General features: G+C 49.3%; 1 protein-coding gene across 2 annotated transcripts; it reads left to right on the top strand.

The window, feature by feature from the left end:
• The first annotated feature begins 5 nt into the window (after nt 1–5).
• Nucleotides 6–25247, top strand: C9H22orf23 (chromosome 9 C22orf23 homolog). Of its 2 annotated transcripts, XM_068252081.1 has the most exons (7): nt 8–124; nt 4411–4520; nt 8540–8602; nt 15746–15928; nt 24641–24772; nt 24850–24950; nt 25066–25247. In XM_068252081.1, exons 2-7 carry the CDS (start codon nt 4418–4420, stop codon nt 25162–25164), a joined length of 681 nt encoding a protein of 226 aa, XP_068108182.1. In that variant the 5' UTR covers nt 8–124; nt 4411–4417; the 3' UTR covers nt 25165–25247. The 2 variants fall into 2 exon arrangements, with proteins under 2 accessions (XP_068108183.1, XP_068108182.1); XM_068252082.1 differs by lacking the exon at nt 8540–8602 and having other exon boundaries at nt 6–124.
• The last annotated feature ends 1323 nt before the right edge of the window (nt 25248–26570 follow it).

Here is a 26570-nt window from a genome sequence, read left to right as displayed (position 1 = left end):
AGCTTTTCACGTCTCCGCCTCCTGGTGTGCGATACAGACCCGCCCCCTCCTAGACTTGTTGCCATGGAGACAGAAAACATCTCTCCGCTCTCCTGCATGGCAACGAGATTACCGCGTCACCCAGGTACAGATCCCCCGACGCTGCTTCTATGGGGTCCTCCTGTAATGTCCTATGGGGACCCCTCTGTCTTCCTATAATGTCCTTCTATGAGGTCCCTCTGTCCTCCTGTAATCTCCTTCTATGGGGTCCCTCTGTCCTCCTGTAATCTCCTATGGGGTCCCTCTGTCCTCCTGTAATCTCCTTCTATGGGGTCCCTCTGTCCTCCTGTAATCTCCTTCTATGGGGTCCCTCTGTCCTCCTGTAATCTCCTTCTATGGGGTCCCTCTGTCCTCCTGTAATCTCCTTCTATGGGGTCCCTCTGTCCTCCTGTAATGTCTTTCTATGGGGTCCCTCTGTCCTCCTGTAATGTCCTTCTATGAGGTCCCTATGTCCTCCTGTAATCTCCTTCTATGGGGTCCCTCTGTCCTCCTGTAATGTCCTTCTATGAGGTCCCTCTGTCCTCCTGTAATGTCCTTCTATGGGGTCCCTCTGTCCTCCTGTAATGTCCTTCTATGAGGTCCCTATGTCCTCCTGTAATCTCCTTCTATGGGGTCCCTCTGTCCTCCTGTAATGTCCTTCTATGAGGTCCCTCTGTCCTCCTGTAATGTCCTTCCATGAGGTCCCTCTGTCCTCCCGTAATCTCCTTATATAGGGTCCCTCTGTCCTCCTGTAATGTCCTTCTATGGGGTCCCTCTGTCCTCCAGTAATGTCCTTCTATGGGGTCCCTCTATCCTCCTGTAATCTCCTCCTATGGGGTCCCTCTGTCCTCCTGTAATGTCCTTCTATGGGGTCCCTCTGTCCTCCTGTAATCTCCTTCTATGGGGTCCCTCTGTCCTCCTGTAATCTCCTTCTATGGGGTCCCTCTGTCCTCCTGTAATCTCCTTGTATGGGGTCCCTCTGTCCTCCTGTAATCTCCTTCTATGGGGTCCCTCTGTCCTCCTGTAATGTCTTTCTATGGGGTCCCTCTGTCCTCCTGTAATGTCCTTCTATGAGGTCCCTATGTCCTCCTGTAATCTCCTTCTATGGGGTCCCTCTGTCCTCCTGTAATGTCCTTCTATGAGGTCCCTCTGTCCTCCTGTAATGTCCTTCTATGGGGTCCCTCTGTCCTCCTGTAATGTCCTTCTATGAGGTCCCTATGTCCTCCTGTAATCTCCTTCTATGGGGTCCCTCTGTCCTCCTGTAATGTCCTTCTATGAGGTCCCTCTGTCCTCCTGTAATGTCCTTCTATGAGGTCCCTCTGTCCTCCCGTAATCTCCTTATATAGGGTCCCTCTGTCCTCCTGTAATGTCCTTCTATGGGGTCCCTCTGTCCTCCTGTAATGTCCTTTTATGAGGTCCCTCTGTCCTCCTGTAATCTCCTTCTATGGGGTCCCTCTGTCCTCCAGTAATGTCCTTCTATGGGGTCCCTCTGTCCTCCTGTAATCTCCTTGTATGGGGTCCCTCTGTCCTCCTGTAATGTCCTTCTATGGGGTCCCTCTGTCCTCCTGTAATGTCCTTCTAGCCTCCTGTAATGACCTTCTATTGGGCTCCTCTGTGCTCCTGCAGTGTCTTTCTATGGGGTCCCTCTTTCCTCCTGTAATGTCCTTCTATGGTGTCCCTTTGTCCTCCTGTAATGTCCTTCTATGGGATCCCCCTGTCCTCCTGTAATGTCCTTCTATGGGGTCCCTCTGTCCTCCTGTAATGTCCTTCTATGGGATCCCCCTGTCCTCCTGTAATCTCCTTCTATGGGGTCCCTCTGTCCTCCAGTAATGTCCTTCTATGGGGTCCCTCTATCCTCCTGTAATGTCCTTCTATGGGGTCCCTCTTTCCTCCTGTAATGTCCTTCTATGGGGTCGCTCTGTCCTCCTGTAATGTCCTTCTATGGGATCCCCCTGTCCTCCTGTAATGTCCTTCTATGGGGTCCCTCTGTCCTCCTGTAATGTCCTTCTATGGGGACCCCTCTGTCCTCCTGGAATGTCCTTCTATGGGATCCCCCTGTCCTCCTGTAATCTCCTTCTATGGGGTCCCTCTGTCCTCCTGTAATGTCCTTCTATGGGGTCCCTCTGTCCTCCTGTAATGTCTTCTATGGAATCCCCCTGTCCTCCTGTAATGTCCTTCTATGGGGTCCCTCTGTCCTCCTGTAATGTCCTTCTATGAGGTCCCTCTGTCCTCCTGTAATGTCCTTCTATGAGGTCCCTCTGTCCTCCCGTAATCTCCTTATATAGGGTCCCTCTGTCCTCCTGTAATGTCCTTCTATGGGGTCCCTCTGTCCTCCTGTAATGTCCTTCTATGAGGTCCCTCTGTCCTCCTGTAATCTCCTTCTATGGGGTCCCTCTGTCCTCCAGTAATGTCCTTCTATGGGGTCCCTCTGTCCTCCTGTAATCTCCTTGTATGGGGTCCCTCTGTCCTCCTGTAATGTCCTTCTATGGGGTCCCTCTGTCCTCCTGTAATGTCCTTCTAGCCTCCTGTAATGACCTTCTATTGGGCTCCTCTGTGCTCCTGCAGTGTCTTTCTATGGGGTCCCTCTTTCCTCCTGTAATGTCCTTCTATGGTGTCCCTCTGTCCTCCTGTAATGTCCTTCTATGGGATCCCCCTGTCCTCCTGTAATGTCCTTCTATGGGGTCCCTCTGTCCTCCTGTAATGTCCTTCTATGGGGACCCCTCTGTCCTCCTGTAATGTCCTTCTATGAGGTCCCTCTGTCCTCCTGTAATGTCCTTCTATGAGGTCCCTCTGTCCTCCCGTAATCTCCTTATATAGGGTCCCTCTGTCCTCCTGTAATGTCCTTCTATGGGGTCCCTCTGTCCTCCTGTAATGTCCTTCTATGAGGTCCCTCTGTCCTCCTGTAATCTCCTTCTATGGGGTCCCTCTGTCCTCCAGTAATGTCCTTCTATGGGGTCCCTCTGTCCTCCTGTAATCTCCTTGTATGGGGTCCCTCTGTCCTCCTGTAATGTCCTTCTATGGGGTCCCTCTGTCCTCCTGTAATGTCCTTCTAGCCTCCTGTAATGACCTTCTATTGGGCTCCTCTGTGCTCCTGCAGTGTCTTTCTATGGGGTCCCTCTTTCCTCCTGTAATGTCCTTCTCTGGTGTCCCTCTGTCCTCCTGTAATGTCCTTCTATGGGATCCCCCTGTCCTCCTGTAATGTCCTTCTATGGGGTCCCTCTGTCCTCCTGTAATGTCCTTCTATGGGGACCCCTCTGTCCTCCTGTAATGTCCTTCTATGGGATCCCCCTGTCCTCCTGTAATCTCCTTCTATGGGGTCCCTCTGTCCTCCAGTAATGTCCTTCTATGGGGTCCCTCTATCCTCCTGTAATGTCCTTCTATGGGGTCCCTCTTTCCTCCTGTAATGTCCTTCTATGGGGTCGCTCTGTCCTCCTGTAATGTCCTTCTATGGGATCCCCCTGTCCTCCTGTAATGTCCTTCTATGGGGTCCCTCTGTCCTCCTGTAATGTCCTTCTATGGGGACCCCTCTGTCCTCCTGGAATGTCCTTCTATGGGATCCCCCTGTCCTCCTGTAATCTCCTTCTATGGGGTCCCTCTGTCCTCCTGTAATGTCCTTCTATGGGGTCCCTCTGTCCTCCTGTAATGTCTTCTATGGGATCCCCCTGTCCTCCTGTAATGTCCTTCTATGGGGTCCCTCTGTCCTCCTGTAATGTCCTTCTATGGGGACCCCTCTGTCCTCCTGTAATGTCCTTCTATGGGATCCCCCTGTCCTCCTGTAATCTCCTTCTATGGGGTCCCTCTGTCCTCCTGTAATGTCCTTCTATGGGGTCCCTCTGTCCTCCTGTAATGTCCTTCTATGGGATCCCCCTGTCCTCCTGTAATGTCCTTCTATGGGGTCCTCCTGTAATGTCCTTCTATGGGGTCCCTCTGTCCTCCAGTAATGTCCTTCTATGGGGTCCTCCTGTAATGTCCTTCTATGGGGTCCCTCTGTCCTCCAGTAATGTCCTTCTATGGATCTTCTTCTGTCCTCCTGTAATGTCCTTCTATGGGGACCCCTCTGTCCTCCAGTAATGTCCTTCTATGGATCTCCTTCTGTCCTCCTGTAATGTCTTTCTGTGGGGTCCCTCTGTCCTCCTGTAATGTCCTTCTATGGGGTCCTTCTGTCCTCCTGTAATGTCTTTCTGTGGGGTCCCTCTGCCCTCCTGTAAGTGCTGGAAAATGAACAGGAGCCAGCGAGACTGACAGTATTAGAAATTCTCTCTCTTTGCCTGAAAACAAGAATATGAGACTCTAGGAAAGTTATATTTTCCATGACTACTTCACATACAATTATCGTGTAAGATTATTTCACTTCAGGTTCTTCATTCATTACGTGTTTGTTCTGATTTACAGCATCGCTATGTCTGTGCGAGATGGGAACGTCCAGGTACCGATGGGAGAGGGCTTCTGGAACTGCCCCAAGCCTGCCCAGTACAGCAAGGAAACCCAGGATCTGCTGAGAGGTGATACAACGCAGATACAATGATCCACTGATCAGTGGTGGCTCTGCACTGGGGCGCCCCCCCCCCCCTGGAAATCACTGTGCCCCCCTGCTAAGTAACACACAGTTTACTGTTTCCAGGCTCCAGCAGCTTACGCTGAACAGGGTAGGGTCTGTAAAAAACTCTCCATGTCAGCCTGAGTCTATGTAGGCATTAAGGGTCATATCTATTTGCCATAAATACCTCTCAATCCTTGCAAGATCCCTTGTAATGTATCTGGATGACACTAAGCTACACACCATACAATTTTCTGTTACATTTCTGTTAGATTTACCTGCCGCAGAAGATAACCAGAAGACAATGCACCAGAGATAATGACCAGTCTCTACCAGTACTTTACAGAAAATAATCTAACAGAAAATTGTATGGTGTGTACTAGGCATTATATTTGCAAAAAATCACTCTACCGCCTTCTGATTGTATATTCTTCTAATGCTGGGGATACACGGTACGTTTCTGTACCGTGTATCGACCAGCTGATCCGGCCAGCTGATAATATTCAGCTGGCCTGATCAAGCCACTCGACCCTCGCCCGCTCGATCCGGTAATCGATCCGCACGCATGCGCGGACGAGTGGGGACGCGGCTGGGGTCGATCCGTCGGCTAATCGAGCCGCCGGTCGACCCGTCTATTCCCAGCATAACATTGTCAGTCAACAGGAATAGAGTCTGAAGAATGCTTACCAGCTGAAAGCTTACTGTTTTTTCTATTAAATTACCCAATAAATGGTATTATCTTGATTCAAAACTTCCTGTCTATAAAATACAAGGTCTAGTCTCCAGCAATGCTTAGCTACTAAGATAAGGAATGACACACACAGTGTTTCTTTCCCTCTTCCCCCTCCCCTTGCTTGTAGAGTCCACAGACACAGGCTGGCAGCTGGAATGATTTGTCTGTGATCTGTCCACACAGGAGCAGCTTAATAGCAAGTCAGGATTAAAGCATGCCAGCCAACTAGCCAAGTACATCTGTAGGTAACGTTTCTTCAATAATAGCACCATCATTTGTACAATCTGCTCTGCTCAAAAGCCTCTGAGTTCTGCTTGTAATGTTTACATTTGGTTCCTATCGTTGCTAAACTAGTTAGCCTCAAAGAGAACCTGAACCGAATAAAACGATTTAAAATAAACACATGATGTACTTGCAAATGAATATTACATACTTACCTCACTGTCAGTTCCTCTCAGAAGTACAATTTAATTTATCACAAGTAACAATGATAGCAAGTTGGTCTAAGCTGTTACTTGTTACTATAACTTGTTAAATAAATTACAATGTACTGTTTTTAGCACTTAGCACCTTGTACATTTATAGCACTTTTTGTTCCCCTTTGGAAGGTCCCCATTTATAGAGAGACCGAAACATGTCAGGTTGTTAATGTAGGGGGGTGTATTTTTGTATGTATCAGTGCAGTGAGAACAGTGAATTTATCCCTTGCAATGTAAGCTGAGGATAAAGGTTGTCCATGGTTTACTAACGCCCGACATACGAACGACCCGCCGATACGAACGGTCCGATCCTGTCGCGATGGCGTCATTTAAGCGTCGGGGAAGTTTGAAGAAGCTGCTTTAAACGTCCCCCGAGTGCTGGCGCATGTCCCGACAGCAGTGTGGACTCACCTCCGAACCGAGTCCAACGCTGTCTGTCCTCTGTGTACAGCACCGCTAGATGCAGCATTGCATCGCTTCCTCTATGTCATGTGACGTACAGGTTCCTGTATGTCACATGACATACAGGAAGCGGTGCAATGCTGCAACTAGCGGTGCTGTACACAGCTATAGAGAGCAGGAGACGAAGAGCGGAGGACAGACAGCGTTGGACCCGGGCTGGAAGGTGAGTCCATAGGCAGAGAGCGAGGGGAAAAAGTGGGGCATGGGGGGGTAAAAGCAGAGAGCGGCACAGGGGGGTACAAATTTAGGCACAGGGAGCAAACAGAGTACAGAAGCACAAGGGGTAAAAACGGAGGCGGGGGGGGGGGGTGACAAAGGCGCAGGGGTACAAAAATCCACAGGGGGGTACAAACGGAGGCACAGAGGGTAGAAATGGAGGCACAGAGGGTACAGTACAAACTGAGGCACAGAGGGTAGAAAGGAGGCACAGAGGGTAGAAACGGAGGCACAGAGGGTACAAACGGAGGCACAGAGGGTACAAACGGAGGCACATAGGGTACAAATGGAGGCACAGAGGGTACAAATGGAGGCACAGAGGATAGAAATGGAGGCACAGAGGGTACAAACGGAGGCACAGAGGGTAGAAATGGAGGCACAGAGGGTAGAAATGGAGGCACAGAGGGTGGAAATGGAGGCACAGAGGGTACAAACGGAGGCACAGATGGTGGAAATGGAGGCACAGAGGGTACAAACAGAGGCACAGAGGGTACAAACGGAGGCACAGAGGGTGGAAACGGAGGCACAGAGGGTACAAACGGAGGCACAGAGGGTGGAAATGGAGGCACAGAGGGTACAAACGGAGGCACAGAGGGTGGAAATGGAGGCACAGAGGGTACAAACGGAGGCACAGATGGTGGAAATGGAGGCACAGAGGGTACAAACTGAGGCACAGATGGTGGAAATGGAGGCACAGAGGGTACAAACGGAGGCACAGAGGGTGGAAACGGAGGCACAGAGGGTACAAACGGAGGCACAGAGGGTGGAAATGGAGGCACAGAGGGTACAAACAGAGGCAAAGAGGGTGGAAATGGAGGCACAGAGGGTACAAACGGAGGCACAGAGGGTGGAAATGGAGGCACAGAGGGTACAAACGGAGGCACAGTGGGTAGAAATGGAGGCTCAGATGGTACAAACAGAGGCACGAGGTACAAACAGAGGCACATGGTACAGAGGCACATGGTACAGAGGCACAGGGGTACAAACAGAGGCACATGGTACAGAGGCACATGGTACAGAGGCAGAGGGGTACAAACAGAGGCACATGGTACAGAGGCACATGGTACAGAGGCACAGGGGTACAAACAGAGGCACATGGTACAGAGGCACATGGTACAGAGGCACAGGGGTACAAACAGAGGCACATGGTACAGAGGCACATGGTACAGAGGCACAGGGGTACAAACAGAGGCACATGGTACAGAGGCACATGGTACAGAGGCACATGGTACAGAGGCACAGGGGTACAAACAGAGACACATGGTACAGAGGCACGGGGGTACAAACAGAGACACATGTGGTACAAACAGGGGCATGGGGGTACAAACAAAGGCACAGAAGGGGTACAAAAGGAATAGTGGGTACAAACAGGTGGGGACATGGAGAGGCACAGAGGGGGAACAAACGAGCACAGAGAGAGTACAAAGGCACTGAAGGGGACAAACAGGCACAGAGGGAGACAGAGAGGCACAGAGGGGGACACTAGAGGCAAAGGGGGGGCACATAGGAGGCAAAGCGGACAGAGATAGCACAGCGTTCCGACTTAAGAACGGATTCAGGTTAAGAATGAATCTACAGTCCCTATCTCGTTCATTAACCGAGGACTACCTGTATTACCTACCATTCATTAGTTTCACCTTCCACTGTTTTGTCACCAAACTAGTATGTGTTAGCAGTGCTACTACTTTTTTATCTTTGAACTTTCATTAAAAGTTATGTTTTATTTTTATTTTTCCTCTTTCAAGGCTAATCTGGGTTTAAATGGTAAAATGGTGGTCAGTTGCCAGGATGTCCTAAGGCTTGGAATACACGGCTCGATTCTGAGCCATTTAGATGGCTCGATAGATAATTTCCGGCATGTCCGATCTCCCGCCCGATCGTTTCGCCGCTCGATGCTGCATAAAGGACAGTGGGAAAAGATAAGAAAAATGAGCAGAAGAGAAGAGAATCGCCTGCGGAATCGAGTGCGGAAAACGATCGGGCGCGGCATCGAGCGGCAAAATTGAGCCGTGTATGCCCGGCATAAGAGAGAGAGAGTATGCTTGCCTGAAGCTAGTCCTGACTGTGTAGTAGTAACAGATTTTTGTCTTGCAGTGATGATGCAGGAATCCAAGCTGACCAACTTCCAGCAGCGTCAGATCACACAGCGGCTACAGAGTAAGTCTATTCACCTACAGCCCTCAGCGTCATTCTTCTCCCTCCAGCTGCTGTGCTGGTCACCAAGAGGCCAATAATTCCAGCTGGCAGGCCCGTTTCTAGGGGCCGTGCAGCTGTGCGGCCGCCCTGAGCGCTATTGGGAGGGGGGCGCTGTAATGGAGGGGGAGCCGCGGGGAGGGCAGCCCAACCTCTCCCTCCCTTCCTCTCCCCGGGCCACCCTCCGTGGTTCCAATCGCCGATCACTCACTAGCTGCTGGTCTCCTCTCTGCATAGCCGGGTATACACGCGCTGCTTCCTGTTTAGCAGGACATAGAGCGTGTGTATCAGCGTCTATGCAGAGCAGGAGACCGGCGGCAAGTGAGTGATCAGCGATTGGAACCGGGGAGGTGAGTTACTATTTACAGCGCTTCCCTGCTGCAATCACTCTGCATCTGCGGGGGGAGCACGGAGGGCGGCCCGGGGAGAGGAAGGGAGGGAGAGGTTGGACTGCCCTCCCCGCAGCTGCGGCTCCCCCCTCCATTATGGGAGGGGGGGGACCTACCTATCTAACCTATACTGGGGGGCAGCTACCTAATCTAACCTATACTGGGGGGCAGCTACCTATCTAACCTATACTGGGGGCAGCTACCAATCTAACCTATACTTGGGGGGGCACCTACCTAATCTTACCTATACTGGGGGACAGCTACCTATCTAACCTATACTGGGGGGCAGCTACCTAATCTAACCTATACTGGGGGGCAGCTACCTAATCTAACCTATACTGGGGGGCAGCTACCTAATCTAACCTATACTGGGGGGCAGCTACCTATCTAACCTATACTGGGGAGCACCTACCTAATCTAACCTATACTGGGGGGCAGCTACCTATCTAACCTATACTGGGGGCAGCTACCTAATGTAACCTGTACTGGGGGCAGCTACCTATCTATCCTATACTGGGGGGCACCTACCTAATGTAACCTGTACTGGGGGCAGCTACCTAATCTAACCTATACTGGGGGGCAGCAACCTATCTAACCTATACTGGGGGCACCTACTTATCTAACCTGTATTGGGGGCACCTACCTACCTAGCTAGCCTATACTGGTGGCAACTATACTGGCTACCTATATTGGAGGCACCTACCTAACTAACCTATACTGGGGGCACCTACCTATCTAACCTATGCTTGGGGCAACTATTCTGGCTACCTATATTAGAGGCACCCACCTAGCTAACCTGTACTGGGGGCACCTACCTATCTAACTTATACCAGGGGCACCTGCCTATCTAACCTATATTGGGGGGCAACTATACTGGCTACCTATACTGGGGCACCTATGCCTGGCTACCTATACTGGGGGGACCTATACTGCAGGCACCTATACCTGGCTCCGCAGGGGGCGCAATTTTTACACCCTTGCCCTGGGTGCATTTTAGCCTAGAAACTGCCCTGCCAGCTGGCATGTGGATTTAAAGCAAATTATATGCAGCTTCGAATTAGGCTAGTCAGGTGCATTTCCTGCCAGTCTGGATTGGCTCAGTGCCAACCGACACCTACGTTACAAGTTGAGGGGATCGGTATCTCTTTGACTATGTTTATTGGCCTACGCTGACAATGAACAATACAGGATATCCTGTCAGACTTGGCATTTTTTTGTTATCGCTCTTCAGGACCAACATAGCAGATGGGAGAAAACAGAATCAAATAAATGGGCGTCCTTAAAGTGTATCGGAGGTGTAAATAACTTCAAAAAGCATATGCTTACCCAGGCCCGGATTTACCTCTCAGGAGCCTATAGGCACAGATGTCCAGGCACCTTAGACTCCGCCCTCCATGAACCTTCAAACCTCCACCAAACCGCGCCACAAGCGTGCTGGCTGTCCCAGCTGTCACTTCTCCCTTACTTCCCTTGCCCGTCATAGGTAGCTACAGGTGCCCCTTAATATTGAGGTTACACCTGGCTACCTATTACTAAGTAGCTAGAGGTGCCTCCAATTATTAGGTAGGTGAGTAACCTCTCATTTGCACTCTCATCTGGACTCTGCATAGGGAAGGAGGGAGGGAGGGAGGCGCTTGGGGAAGGAAAGTGAGCCTCCTTTCCATTATCAGGCGCCTGTAGGCACATGTCTACACTGCCTTATGGTAAATACGGCCCTGTGCTTACCGAAGGAGAGGGAAGTCGCTGAATCCTAATGAGGCCTCCCTCGCTGTTATGCGGTCCCCTTGTTGCTGCTGCGTCGTTGACCCTCCAAAGATTAATGACAAGGGCTGTTGGTAATGTGATTGGGGCCCCGCTACTCTTCATGCATGAGCGTGGGAGTACTGAGCCTGCAGGAGCGTGGCCGCGCTTGCGCAGTAAGCTAGAGCCGCTCATGCATGAGTGGTTCCGTGCAGCACAGCCACACTCATGCCAGAAGAGGAGCGCGGCCCCAATCAGCTGGAGGGTCCGTGGGCGGCAACACGACACCATGGGAATCCTCATCAGGATCCAGAGGTTTCCCTCTCCTTAGGTAAATATGTGATTTTGGAAGTTATATACGCCTCCTGTACACTTTAACCCTCTGGGGACTGGCTGCCTAACCCCCATTAAAGACCAGGGAATTTTACATGTGGGGGGGGGGCGCTTTTGGGGGGGTCAGGCAGCCAGTGTAGGTAGCTAGCCATGATGTCCCCTGTGTAGCCCGGTGTCCCCGTATAGTCAGCAGCCTTTACTCACCTCCCACGCTCCAGCGATGAGCAGCTCTAGCCCCTCCTCTCTGGCCGGCATCCTCGCTCACACTGCCGTTAAGTTCCAGGTCGCGGCTTGATGAGCGGGGATGCCAGCCAGAGTGGAGGAGGGGAATGTCAGGAAGGTGAGACCCCGTCCTCTTGTTCCCCTCAGACCGTCGGTGCCAGTGTGATCTACGATCGTCCGGCGATCATAGCGATCAGGAGCCAATCGCGATGGCTCCTGATCATTGAGGGGAGATGTCAGCTGTCATATGACAGCTTAATCTCCCCTCTCGGGTGCGCACGATCGCGTCAGGAGCCAAAATGGCAGGCAGCGTAAATCCTACGCCGCATCAGTTAGGCAGCCACAAGTGCGGCGTAGGATTTACTTGCGGCAGTCCCCAGTAGGTTAAAGGAAACCTGAGGTACAACCATGGGGGTATTTATACTTACCTGGGGCTTCCTCCAGCCTTTCTGGAGTGAAATATGTCCTGTGCAGGAACTTTACTTGGATTAGGCAGTCTTTGGGGAGGTTAATAAAGTCATCTAGGTCTTCTTCCCAAGTTTTTTCATCGATATCAGGTAATGTATGTCCTGCTGTCATTTTCATTTGCACTTTTCAATTCCAGGAAAAAACATTTTATTTTAAAACTATAATTGTTGAAAATTGAGAAATAATGTTTTTTTTTTTTAATTATTTTCCTTCTTATTCCCTTTATGCATGTAAAATAAAATAATGTAAAACTCCGCCAGCTCCATGTGGGCTTTCCTGGGACTGCTGGACGCCTGTCAGCACACTGTGGGTGGTGATCTGTGCTACCCACAGTGTGCCAACCTGCAGTCAGCAGTCCCGGGGAAGCCCACATGGAGCTGGCGGAGCAGTGCAGTTTTGTGCATGGTTTCCCCTTTCTCCCTCCCTTCTTCCCACCCTTCCTGCCTATCACTGGTGCCTTGCAGCAAGTGTGAGTATTACTCACCCACCGGTCCACTCTCCAGCGTCGAATGCACCACCTCCGCCATGCACAGCTCCGGTCTACTGTCCACAGCACCAGGACGCAGCTTCATGATGTCATCAAGCTAAGTCCCGGTGCTGTGGGCAGTAGGCCAGAGCTGTGTGCGGCGGAGGTGGTGCAATCTGCGCTGGAGAGAGGCATGGTGAGTAAACGCATGCTTCACAGCGCTGGGGGATCTCTGCAGGGGGGAGAGCACCTATACTGGGGGCAACTATGCCATGCTACCTATACTGGGGTTGGGAGTCGCAGTTTTTTATATACCCTCACCCTAAGACCAATTTAGCCTAGAAACTGCCCTGATTGGAAGCTTAGCTTCCAATGTGCACCCTGCATTATGCACATGGGGGAGACATGGGGTGGGGGGGTCTTATACTTGAGTCGGCTTATACTTGAGTCGGCTTATACTCGCCATTGGTGTGCTGATCCCTCGCCATGTACCTCTGATAGTTTCCCCAGTGTCTTCTTCCATTTGCTTCCCCCCCAGCGATGACATGTTAACCCGGCGATGGGGGTTGATGATGCCAGGGTCACACAGCACCATCAACATCTGGCAGAAAACGCTTTTTTTTTTTTTTTTTGTATTGTAGTCAATTTTTTTTTTAAAAAGTAAGTACAAATTTTTTTAAAAAAATACTTGAAATTAACTGTACCATTTTTTGCTAAGAAATCCTGGGGAAATTGAACACCAGGGTTCATTCTTTAGCTTTAGATCTTGGATATTTACAGTCAGAGAAGGGTTACTTTCCCTCTCAGGTGTTTGTTGCCTCCTATATTCCCTGTAGAGCAGCCTTTCTCAGCCTTTTTACCCTGAAGGAACCCCTGCAAATAACTTTTGGATCTCAAGGAACTCCTGCAAGTAATTTTTGGATCTCGAGGAACCCCTGCATGTATTTTGCTGTAGGTGTGGTCTTTAAAAGTAGGTGTGGCTGTTTATTTCACTACTCCCTATTACACTGCCACTCATTATAGTGTCTCCTTATCCTAGTGCTATTTATTAATGTGCTCATTATTATTCTGATACTCCTATCATAACGTGCTCTATTATACTTCCCCCCACAATGGCGGGAAACGCCAAGGAACCCCCTGCAGAGTACTCAAGGAACCCTGATTGAGAAAGCCTGCTGAGAGTTCTGTCGCTTCCCATCTGTCACCATCAGCATAAAATGCAGGTTTCACCCACAAGGGGGCGGTGTGAGCCAGACAAAGCTGTTCTTTAGTGCTGTAAGGCATGATCAGCATCCTTGTCAGGCTCATTCTTGCATGCCTCTGACTTGGATCTGTTCCCTGGTTTCCTGTAATGTCACTGGCAGAAGGAACTGACAGATTCCAACCCGTCCCCATTCTATCCAAAACCAAAAGCTGCTTAGCTCATATTCCACTCCCAGGCTGAAAACACGGCCACAAGCAGCGGAATCCGATTCACCGCGACCGCTCCAAATAAAATCCCGCCTCCGGCATACAGTGCGCGCTCCAGGCTGCGTTATACACACAGGCATGTTACTTTAAAGCGGACCTAAACTCAGAACTTCCTCTCTGCTCTAATAGAGAAGTGTGATTTGCCTTGTTAAAACAGAAGGTACTTGCCATATTTCAGCTTTAAGTGAACATCTGTGGTTCCCCACTATGCAACGCTACTGAATATGCAATTTATCTCTTTATGACCCTGAAGTCAGGCTTGCATACAGAACCGCTGGTGTGTACAAAGCCTGTAGCATTATATTTTACACAGCCACATCACTGCTGGGATACTGTGTTGTTCTGGTCCAAGCACTGTAGAGCCGTATCAATCCCTGCCATGCACTAATGAGGACCAACTGTCCAAAACAGGCTGTCTGCATGCTGGGTTGATTTTGCTGTGTAAAATGTAAAGCTATAGGCTTGCTATACACCAGCGGTTCTGGATGTAAGCCTGTCTACAGGTGCATAAAGAGAATTTGCATATTCAGTAGTGGTGCATTGTGGGTAACCAATGCTCACTTAACCACCCTGGCGTTCTGATTAAATCGCCAGGGTGGCTGCGGGAGGGTTTTTTTTAAATTAAAAAAAAACTATTTCATGCAGCCAACTGAAAGTTGGCTGCATGAAAGCCCACTAGAGGGCGCTCCGGAGGCGATCTTCCGATCGCCTCCGGCGCCCAGAATAAACAAGGAAGGCCGCAATGAGCGGCCTTCCTTGTTTCGCTTATATCGTCGCCATAGCGACGAGCGGAGTGACGTCATCGACGTCAGCCGACGTCCTGACGTCAGCCGCCTCCGATCCAGCCCTTAGCGCTGGCCGGAACTTTTTGTTCCGGCTACGCTGGGCTCAGGCGGCTAGGGGGGCCCTCTTTCGCCGCTGCTCGCGGCGAATCGCCGCAGAGCGGCGGCGATCAGGCAGCACACGCGGCTGGCAAAGTGCCGGCTGCGTGTGCTGCTTTTTATTTCGTTAAAATCGGCCCAGCAGGGCCTGAGCGGCAGCCGCTGGCGGTGTTGGACGAGCTGAGCTCGTCCAGACCGCTCAGCTGGTTAAAGGGGAACTGAAGAGAGAGGTATATGAAGGCTGCCATGTTTATTTCCTTTTAAGCAATACCAGTTGCCTGGCAGCCCTGCTGATCCTCTGCCTCTAATACTATTAGCTATAGCCCCTGAACAAGCATGCAGCAGATCAGGTGTTTCAGACTTTAAAGTCAGATCTGACAAGACTAGCTGCATGCTTGTTTCTGGTGTTATTCAGATACTACTGCAGAGAAATAGACCAGCAGGGCTGCCAGGCAACTGGTATTGATTAAAAGAAAATAAATATGGCAGCCTCCGTATACCTCTTACTTCAGTTCCCCTTTAAGGCTGAATTATTGCAAATACCTTCTGTTTTAAGAAAGCTAATCACACTAAGCATTGCTTTGTAGTAGGAGGGCTTTTAGGTCTCTTTTAGTCCCCTATACTTTACTAGTTGTTCTGGGTCACGCCGAGCTGCTTGGTTATTGTCTTCTAATAAATAAGCAACAGCATAATAACCTTTACAGAAAAAAAATAATTTTTGTTACAGCTGATACAAATCCTGCAATAAACCTGCAGTGTGTCTACTTCCTGCTTTCATAGAAGCAGACATATTGTTAACATCCTGTGTCTACAAATTAGCTGCTCTGCTGAGTCAGCCAGCTGACAAAGCTGAGAGATCAAATTACACTTGTGATTAGCCACAGATTGGGGGGGGGGGGGGGAGTTAGACAGGCTAAACTCTGTAAATACATGCAGGGTGCATTTCTGTATATTTTCCTTCTGTCCTGTGCAAGAGTTCAGCTCCACTTTACCCACATAACAAGAGGTTTGCTTTGTAACGGTTTTATTTACGGCATTCCCGGACAGTCACCATATAAGAGGGAAGATTACAGGAAGCCGCACTAGTTGAGGTTTATTATAACTATCTGGCACATCATGGTGTTATTGCATTTTGTAGGCGGGGACACACTGCCAGTCCATTGTCATCCCACCACTAGCGGTACCCAGCACAAGCCTCCAGCCTCCGCATCCAAGCCAAAGAAAACCTCCATCATTACCGCCAGACCAAGCCTGCGTCCTGCCGAGAAGTGCCGCGCGGGGGATGCTTACAGCAGAGAGAGATTCCAGCCCAGACCCACCCGTGAGTACTGCAGCTATGCACAGGATATTATTCTATGCCAGGCAATCTGCATTGTTTAAAAAATAAATAAATATGGCAGGCTCCCTCACACATCCAATTATAATTGACCAATCACTTGGCGCAAGTTCTAATTATAATAATTCCAGTATTTGTATAGCGCTTTTCTCCTGCTGGACTCAAAGCACTTGCGAGGCACTAGAGCGCACTCAGTAGGCAGTAGTAGTGTTAGGGAGTCTTGGCCAAGAACTCCTTACTGAATAGGTGCTGGCTTACTGAACAGGCAGAGCTGAGATTGGAACCCGCCTGTGTCAGAGGCAGAGCCCTTAACCAGAACACAATCCAGCCACTATACTGTAAGGCTGCTTTCACATTAAGACAATATAGGCGCACGTTAGTGCAGCCTGTAACGCAGCCCCACCGCACAGTAATGAAAAATCAATGGGCTGTTCACAGTGCCCACGTTGCGTTACATTGTAACGCAGCACATTGTTGAGAGTACTGCATGCTGTGCATTATGCGCGGCTAAGCCGCGTTAGACTGCTTGCACATGCTCAGTAGTGTTGGGGAGGAGTGGAGAGTGGCCAGGCACATGGCTAATTAATATTCACTGCACTCAGTGACGTGCAGTCTTTACTTCCTGGAGCGGCCGCTCTGTGCGGCGATTGGCCGGGCGGGGCCACGTGATGCCGCATGCATCCAAGAGTACGCATCACGGACGCCAGAGTGAGCTGCACAACGCGGTTCACTCTGACGTCCACACCAGAGAGCACCAGGCGTGGCGTTAGGGGCACGTTATGTGCCCTATAACGTCCCCTAAACGCAACGTCCTGGTGTGTAAGTAGCCTACATCTACCTCTTCCATGTAGTATAAGGCTGGGCTCACAGGGGTCAGTTGCATAATGCACGCATTATAATGTGTGTGAACTGCAATGTAGACTGGCCATCAGGGGAGGACTGGGACCTTTTTTGCCTGGGGGGAAAACACAAATTAGAGGCCCATTTTTACAGCAGCCCCAGCCCAAATGACATCACACATGTGCCCCATGTGCTATATTCCAGTAGTGGGAGAGAGATGAGAATAGCCTGAGATGGATCAGAGAGCTTATCTGTATTGCAGGCAAATCACACAGAGGCTACTTGCCTTTAATATCAATCGTGTCCCTGCCAATCTCTCACACAAGTCTTGAAAGCAGACCATTTGGAGTCTAGGCACTGTCTGCCAGCAGATGTCCTGGAGTCTAGGGACTGTCTGCCAGCAGCCCTTCTGGAGTCTAGGGATTGTCGAATACTTTTCAACCTAGACAATGCCTTACAGAGCCGGGACAAGGTCCCCCAGCACCCAAGGCTGAGACACCAAAGTGCGCCCCTCCATCCCTGCCACCCCAGCCATCACACACTGATTGCTATTACACTAAGAGGGCCACAGGGCCCCCAGCCCCCCCCAACACCTTAATATCTAGTTATCTGGCTTGCAGTCACTGTCATTTATCCCCTTTTCTTATTTCTTTCTACTTCAAACACAATTAGGAATGACAGCTGAATGAATTTTGCGCCCCCTCCTACACTGCGCCCTGAGGCTGGAGCCTCTCCAGCCTATGCCTCGGCCCGGCCCTGATGCCTTATGTAGCTGTGCACATGCAGTCATTTTAACAATGGTGAGAGACCAGATAGATTTGTTCCCACAGACCCTGCAGGCAAGCCTCTGCTCTGTATCATGCTATGTATATTTACCATCTTTCCCACCCTCTAATTGCTCTGTAATTGGGCATTTATTTGCCTCAGCCAGCCTAGTGGTTGACATTGCCTTATACAAAAACATCAATGCACCAGACACTGTACCAGCCCTAAATCATTAAATGAGAGGCAGCCTGGGGGGAAATCTCCCCCCTTCCCCCCTGGCCAGTCCTCCCCTGCTGGCCATAGACTTTAACACAAAGCCTGCATGCAGCCAGTTAGAAAAACGCAATCAGTTACAATGCAGTACTGTGAACAATGCACTAAGCACTGAACTTGCAGAAAAAAGTACATGTATTCTCAACCTCCTTCAAATCATACCAGTCGGTGCAGGATCTGGTGAGTCAGGCCAACAATCCACATTAAGGCCTGGTGCACACCAAAAACCGCTAGCAGATCCGCAAAATGCTAGCAGATTTTGAAACGCTTTTTCTTATTTTTCTATGGCGTTTTGCTAGCGTTTTGCGGATTGCTGCAGCGGATTTCAATATAGTACATTTCATATATTGTTACAGTAAAGCTGTTACTGAACAGCTTCTGTAACAAAAACGCCGGCAAAACCGCTCTGAACAGGCGTTTTTCAGAGCGGTTTGCGGTTTTCCTATACTTAACATTGAGGCAGAAACGCACCCGCAATCCAAAATCTGCAGCAGCCCGGGAGTATGCGTTTCTGCAAAACGCCTCCCACTCTGGTGTGCACCACCCCATTGAGATACATTGACCAAGCGTATCCGCAGCCGCAAGCGGCTGCAAAAACGCTGAAAAAGCCGATCGGTGTGCACCAGCCCTAAGTGAACAAGGAAGGATCCGCAAACCAGACAAAGGTTGAAGGAAAAGCTGGTATTCTTTACTGGAAACTCCACATCAGGGGTGCTCGGATACCCCTTTTTAAAACCCGTATACCCAGATATCCAGATCAGAATGGCTTCAAATGCTTCCAAACGTCTCTTCAAATGGCAAAAAAAACCCTTTCGGAGGTATCTCTCTCTCTCCCCCCCCCCCCCCTCTCTCTCTCTCCCTCTCCCCCTCTCTCTCCCTCTCTTCCTCTCCCTCTCGCTCTCTCCCTCCCTCTCTCTTCCTCTCCCTCTCCCCCCCCCCCTCTCTCTCCCTCTCCCCCCCCCCCCTCTCGCTCTCTCCCTCTCCCCCCCTCTCTCCCCCTCTCTCTCCCTCTCTTCCTCTCCCTCTCTCCCTCCCTCTCTCTTACTCTCCCTCTCCCCCCCCCCCTCCCTCTCTCTCTCTCTCTCTCTCTCTCTCTCTCTCTCGGATTTTTGCCATTGAAGGTGATTTTGGCTTCTGCTAAGATATCTGAAGTAACTATCCGCCCGGATTTCAGATGGGAAATCCGAGATTGCTCGGATAGTCTGTTCGGATTTTAAAAATTGCTATTCAAAGTTTGGATAGTGGAAAAGTTCCGATTATCTGGGTAGTTCGGATATCCGAAATCTTGCTGAGCACCACTGCTACACATGACAAGTGCAATAAAACCACAGGATCTATTATCCTGTGGTTTTATTGCAGATCCTGTGGTTTTATTGCACTTGTCATGTGGAGTTTTCAATAAAGAATACCAGCTTCTCCTTCAACCTTTGTCTGGTTTGCGGATACTTCCTTGTTCACTTAAAGGGGAACTGAAGAGAGAGGTATATGGAGGCTGTCATGTTTATTTCCTTTTAGACAATACCAGTTGCCTGGCAGCCCTGCTGATCCTCTGCCTCTAATACTATTAGCCATAGCCCCTGAACAAGCATGCAGCAGACCAGGTGTTTCAGTGGTTCAGACTTATAAGTCTGATCTGACAAGACTAGCTGCATGCTTGTTTCTGGTTTTAATCAGATACTACTGCAGAGAAATAGACCAGCAGGGCTGCCAGGCAACTGGTATTGATTAAAAGGAAATAACCATGACAGCCTCCATATACCTCTCTCTTCAGTTCCCCTTTAAGCACAAAACTAGCCCTAGGCTGCGTACACACATCCAATTGTGATTGGCCAATTTTACCATTTCGATGCAGTAGGGACAACTCACTTTGAATACTGTCAACAGATTGTGTAGGTAATCCCTGAGGCCTCTTTCACACTAGAGTGTTTTCATTGTGCTGCATTACCCATGTTTACCGCTGGGTAACGGTAAAGCAATGAAAGTCTATAGGACATTTCATACCTGCGATGCACTGTAAGTATCGCAACAGCACGTTATGGGTCAACATCTGCAGCGATGCGCATTGACCGGAAGTCATGTAAGTCATTGCTGTTGCAGGTATTTTAATCTTGTTCGCGTTGCGGTGCGCATGCGCACTAGCAAGTTTTGTCAATACAATTGCTTGCGATGCATATTTCCACCACAGGAAGTGAGCGCCAGAGAGCATCACTTAAAGTCAATGGGAACCATATTTTAAAAAAGGCAGATACTTAACTAAGGAGATGTAAGGCTCTGGTTCTTGTAGAGCCTTCCCCTTCCTCCCCTGGTAGCAGAATTCAACCAATGTGGTCAAATGCTGCTCTCTCCGCCGCTGCGGGGGACTTCAGAAGTCTTTGGGAGCTGAGTGCTCCTAAAGACAGGCCGCTCCATACTGCACAGGCGCGAGCGCCCTCTCTTGAGCACTCGCGCACTCATGCAGTACGGAGCCTCCTGTCTTCAGGAGCACTCGGCTCCAGAAGACTTCCCAAGTCCCCCGCAGCGGAGGAGCTGCCGCCGCAACGAGGGGACTGAGAGAGAAGAGGGGAGGATCCATACGACCCAGAACCTCCCATAGGTAAGTATCTGGCTTTTTTCTTTTACAATATGGTTCCCACTAACTTTAACATTTGAATTGCTGTCAAGAATTACAGGAAGAATGATTACCGCAGGCAGGGCCGGATTTACCATAAGGCAATGTAGGCATGTGCCTACAGGCACCTGATGATAGAAAGGCGGCTCCCTCCTTCACCATGCAGAGTCTTGAGCCATGTGTACATGAGAGGCTGCTCTCCCTGCTCTCAGCATTCCACTGAGGTGATCTCCCTTCAGTCAGGGCCCAAGAGTACCACTAACTAGTTAAAGGGAACCAGAATAGGAAAAAGATTTTATACATACCTGGGGCTTCTTCCAGCCCCATAAGCCTGGATCGCTCCCACGCCGCCATCCTCCGCTTCCTGGATCAGCCGGTACCGGGCCCGTCACTTCCGGCGGACGCGGCCAATTGTCCGCATCACAGGGGCTCCCTCCATACCCGTACGCATGCGGCTGTGCAGTAAGCAGCCACACGCGTACCTGTATGGAGGGCGCGGCAATGACGGGACCCAGTAGCGGCGGATCCAGGGAGCGGAGGACGGCGGCGTGGGAGCGATCCAGGCGTATGGGGCTGAAAGAAGCCCCAGGTATGTATAATAGCTTTTCTTCATCCTCTCTGGTTCCCTTAAGTACTGAGGGTACCTCAGGCTACCTAATGCTAACTAAGAGACACCTGTAGCTACCTATGACGGGCAAGGGAAGTAATGGAGAAGTGACAGCTGGGACAGCCAGCACCCTTGTGGTGTAGTTTGGTGGGGGGTTTATAGGTACATGGAGGGTGAAGTTTAAGGTGCCAGGACATCTGTGTCTATAGGCTCCTGTAAATCCAGGCCTGACCGCAGGTATCTACTAAGCCTGTTTTTAGCCTTGCGGTGCGATGGTCACAATTAAAACACTGGTTGCTGATGTGAAACCAGCTAAAGCTATGTACACACTTCTGATCATTAGGAATAACAGATTAAGGAGGGATCTCCGACTGGAATGCCGATCTGTTACATGAATGACCATATATACGACTGATTTTATCTAACAATATGCATACACACTGTTCTAACTACACAACCATCTTTCAATCAGATCTGGCAAGACAGATCGGCATTTGCGCCACTAGTGTCTGTCCTTAGTCATTAAACGATCATTTGTAAAATTACTGCACACAATTATCTAAGGATCAGTCGTTTTGTAGCCGTTTCCAAAGTCTATAGTCTAAAGTGTGTACGCAGCTTAATGCCGAGACTGACTCATGACTCTGCGCCTTGCAAAATTACACGATAGACCGGCTTAATAATGGATGTGGTTTCCTTTGGAAGAACTCAGTGCATATTTCAGACAGAGGATTATTATGCCATTCCAGTATTTCTCCGTGGGAAACAGGACCTCTCTTGGGGTTTATTATTTGTCCATTTTGGATTTCCTGTGAGACAGAGGCTCATATGCAATTACCTTTACTACCAGATTATTTTTCATCTTCACTGCAGTTATTTTTCAGCACTTTGCAATAGAAATAAAACAAGCAAAAAAAGTAATCTCAAACTTTTCTGAGGGTAGAAACACACTAGGCAGAATCGCATATGCGTTTCCCACTATGTGCTATGTGGAAAACTCATGCGATTCTGCCTAGTGTGTTCCTACCCTAAGGGCCCGTTCAGATCACAAATGCAGATGGCCATGCGTGCGGAAACGCGTGCGGACCGCATCGCGTACGAACGCACGCCATCCGCGTTTGTGTGCGTTGCGTGGCTGATCCCATCACTGAAAAGTGAATGGGACAGCCACGCGTTTTTACAAAATCTGCGTGCAGCATGCGTTCCCGGACCGCAGAGGTCCGGAACGCATGCAGTGTGAACGTCAGACAGTGCACTCTATGCACTGTCTGATGTCATGCGTGTCGGCCTCCTGCACGCGTTTCCAAAACGCGGCTGGAAACGCGTGCAGTGTGAACGGGCACTTAGAATTTTCTTGCTTGGTGGTGGCTTAAAGGGGAACTGAAGTAAGAGGTATACGGAGGCTGCCATATTTATTTCCTTTTAATCAATACCAGTTGCCTGGCAGCCCTGCTGGTCTATTTCTCTGCAGTAGTATCTGAATAACACCAGAAACAAGCATGCAGCTAGTCTTGTCAGATCTGACTTCAAAGTCAGAAACACCTGATCTGCTGCATGCTTGTTCAGGGGCTATGGCTAACAGTATTAGAGGCAGAGGATCAGCAGGGCTGCAAGGCAACTGGTATTGCTTAAAAGGAAATAAACACGGCAGCCTCCATATACCTCTCTTCAGTTCCCCTTTAAAAGAGTCATCAATTAATTTATGCTACCCCCAGTACTACTTACCCAGGGCTTCCACCAGCCCCTGGCAGCCGCTATGTCCCTCGCCGCAGCTCCGCTGGCCTCCGTTCCCCGACGGTGCGCAGGACGACCTCCAAGTCATCCTCTACTGCGTCTGCCCGAGTCCCGCTGTCAATCACTCCAATGTGGTCTGGAGTGTACTGCACACATGGAGGTGATTGACAGCGGTGCAGGCGCAGTAGAGGACGAGCTAGAGGTCGTCCTCTGCAACGTCGGGGACCGGGAGCCAGCGGCCGAGAGCAGAGCTGCAACGAGGTACCTAGCGGGTGCCAGGGGCTGGAGGAAGCCCCAGGTAAGTAGTACTGGGGGTTGCATAAATTAATTTTAATTGATTTATTTTATTGATGAGGTGTGAAAATATCTCCTGAGAGGTAAATAAAAGTAACCAGCTTGGGACGGCCGATAGTTAAAACTAAGCCGCACTTGTGGCTGCCTAAGCCTGATGCAGCGTACTTTGAACGCTTGTGGCTCCAGAGCTGTCCGCTGTCTAGTAGTTACATACATCGGTCAGGAGCAGTTTTCATTGGCTTATGACTTCCTGATCACTGTGAGCCACACAGTGCTTGCATTGTAAGAGCAGTGATATTCCTTTTTTTTTACTTTTTGCAAAAACAGCACAGTTTTTACTAACTTTTTTTCACACCTACTGTATTTTGATTATAACTATTATAAGCTGCATCTATGTTTAGAGGACAAAAAAAAACACAATTAAAAAGAACCTTTTTTGGAATATAAGACGCTCCAGACTTTAAAACGCGACTAGGTTTAGAGGGCAGAAGCCAAGGAATAAAATAATGACACTACACCTGGTGCGCCCATGGTCCAGGGCGTCTTGTAGATATTCTCCCCCCAATTATTGTGTCCTCCTCCCTGCCCTAGTTGGCACCACTGTGTCTTTTTCTGTCCTATGTGCCTCGTTTGTTCCCCTCTCTGGCCTCGTGTGTCCCCCTTTGTGCCCCACTCCGCTGCCCATGTATAGTTAGGTACAGCGGCAGTGTGTCTCACCTCATCCTTTGGCTCCAACAGCAATCTCAGATCTCTCCTCTCCTGCACTGCTCCTCTAGTTCCGGCTTCTTCTGATGACGCAATCAGCAGCAGCCAGCACTAGAGGAGCTGCGCCGGAGAGGTCTGCGATTGCTGCTGGATGATGTGAGAAACATTGCCGCTGCACTTAACTACACACGGGCAGCAGAGGGGGGCACGGGAGGGCAGAGAGGGGGACAATTCAGGAAGTACCCAACATCGCGGCAGGTCGGATCATCAGGTGTTTGTACAGTAAGTCAGGGACTCAGTCTTTGGAATATACAGTAAGATGCAGGGACTTCCCCCCCCCCCCCCCATTTTCTTTTTTTTTTTGGGGGGGGGGGGGGGGGTGCGCATCTTATATTCAGAAAAATACAGCATATACTAAACCTGGTGTATCCATTGTGCAAGGGCGTCTTGTGGATCTTCTGCCGATTTGTATCCTGCTTGTACCTCGTGTCCCCCTCCTCCAGCCCTGTGTGGAGTATATGCACAGGGAACCAGCAGATGCCTCCACACAATGAGAGACTTCTCCAATGAGCGATTGCATTAGAGGCACCCGGAGCAGGTGAAATGCACTGCTTCTTCCCTGCGTATTGCTCTGCACTCCAAGGGAGCACCAGACAGGGAAACCCCGACAGTTAACTGTGATAATTCGGCAGCCGTTTATATAGGAGGGTCTTCTTAAGTCGGGGACTCCCTCTACAGTCCATAAGACCTTTTTCTCCACACTTTTGGGGGAGAAAGTGCGTTTTATGGTCCGAAAAATATAGGAATTACTTTTTTTCTACCAAATGCTTGAAATTCTAAAGGTGTACATTTTTACTTTTTATACGCACAGGAGACTTAAACAAGGAGAAAAATCGTCTCCAGAACCTCATGGCCACTGGGAAGGATTTGCCCGAGATCCCGAGGACACGCCCACCAGCAGAGGAGGAGCCAGAAGCTGAGGAGAGGGACAGATTTGACGAGTGTACGTTTTCTGGCGAAGCAGAGAGAAGCTGCTGAGCTTGTGGTTACGAACCGCTGACTCTTTTCTTCTTCTTCCAGTGGTGGAGGAAATCCAGGAGAGGTGGGATTTCCTGGAGGAGATGGAAGCTTTGGGCCGAGGAAAACAATATCGGAACATGATTAACACGGAAATTTCACAGGTAACCTCAGAATGAGAACATAGATGGGGAGGATGAGGTTGTTGAAGCTTTTTGGGAAATTATTTAACAAAAACAACTCCTTGTATATACAGTATGTATTTTGTTTCACTTGCAGAAACTGAGAGAAATGGAAATCATTGACAAGAAAAGAAGCGCTGAACTCAGGGAAGCACTTCAAATGTCTGAAAAAAAATCAGCTGACTTACCGCAATGATGCCAACGTCAACTGGGAAAAAATAACTTTACTGCCCCCTTTTGAGTTTAGTCACTCAAATATATTAAATTATTTGTCATGGTTTGGTTTTTGTTCTATTTTTGTCAGATCGGTTGGTGTGTATGGTTGTATTCTGAGCAGACCCGGATTTACCTCACAGAAGCCTATAGGCACAAATGTTCTGGCACCCTAGACTTCACCCTCCATGCATGCAGGCCCGATTTACCTCACAGAAGCCTATAGGCACAGATGTCCCGGCACCCTAGACTTCACCCTCCATGTACCTACAGACCCCCACCAAACTGGCCGCCCCAGCTGTCACTTCTCCCTTACTTTCCATGCCCATCATAAGTAGCTACAGGTGCCCCTTAGCATTAGGTAGCCAGAGGTACTTTCAGTATTAATTATCCAGTGGTGCCCCTGACTAAACGGAGAACTTGTCAGTGAAATGCCAAGAGTTGAGTGAGTAACCTCATTTACACTTTGCTCAGGACTCTGCATAGGGAAGGAGGGAGGAGGCGCTCGGGGAGCAGAGTGAGCTGCCTTTCCATCATCTGGCGCCGGTAGGCACATGCCTACAGTGCCTTATGGTAAATCCGGCCCTGATTCTGAAAGCAAGCATTTCAGACTTCCCAGCAAGCACATGGTGAACCAGATTTCCTAGCAGTGTGTAAGAGGCTACAAAGGACCAAAAAGCCCTCTTACTCAAATGTTATGCAAAAATAAAGTTTGCCTTATTAAAACAGAAGGTATTTGCGATAATTCAGGTTGGAGTGAGCATATGAGGTCTCCCATAATGCATCACTGCTGAATATGCAAATCATCCTTTGTTGTCCTTGTATGCTTGCCACACCTCCAGAACCCCTGAAATGCATGCTTGTAAAGGTGGCCACACAACATACAATAAAATGATCCGATTTTACGGCAATTCGATAAAAACGATTGGATCTCCCGAAAAATCGAAAGCTTTTTTTCCATTTGACTGAAAAATCCGATCGGATTTCCCGTTTTCTTTGATTTTTATTGATCCGGAATGCCAGATATTTTTCTTCAATCTTTCTAAAGATTGTATGGTGTGTGTTAAATTGTCAATTTATTAATATACACACCCTACCAATTTTCTCAAAGTTTCCAATCATTTTTATCATAATTGGGGAAAAATTGAACACAGGTGTGTGATTACATTGGTCATATTTTTGAAATGTTACAATCAGTCAGAAAAATTGATTGCAATTCTTAAATTGAACAGATTTTTTTTAAAAAACTGTATGGTGTGTGGCCACCCTTAGTTTTACAGAGCCACAATAATCCGACATGCATACAGACTGTTTTGGATTGGTTGATCCTCATCAGTGCATGGTATGGATTCATGTGGCTCTATGGGGCAGGACTTGAAACATCCAGAG

This window comes from Hyperolius riggenbachi, chromosome 9, assembly GCF_040937935.1.
Source record: "Hyperolius riggenbachi isolate aHypRig1 chromosome 9, aHypRig1.pri, whole genome shotgun sequence".
In the NCBI taxonomy this organism is placed as follows: Eukaryota; Metazoa; Chordata; class Amphibia; order Anura; family Hyperoliidae; genus Hyperolius; species Hyperolius riggenbachi.
Note: the sequence above shows the minus strand (reverse complement) of the source record. Positions and strands in the feature narration are given on the sequence as shown.

Excerpts from the sequence above, each read along its gene's own strand:
- C9H22orf23 (XM_068252081.1), top strand. The coding sequence starts at position 4,418 with ATGTCTGTGCGAGATGGGAACGTCCAGGTACCGATGGGAGAGGGCTTC. Across the intron at positions 8,603-15,745 it reads GATCACACAGCGGCTACAGA|GCGGGGACACACTGCCAGTC; the intron begins GTAAGTCTATTC and ends TGCATTTTGTAG. Across the intron at positions 24,773-24,849 it reads GAGGGACAGATTTGACGAGT|TGGTGGAGGAAATCCAGGAG; the intron begins GTACGTTTTCTG and ends TTCTTCTTCCAG.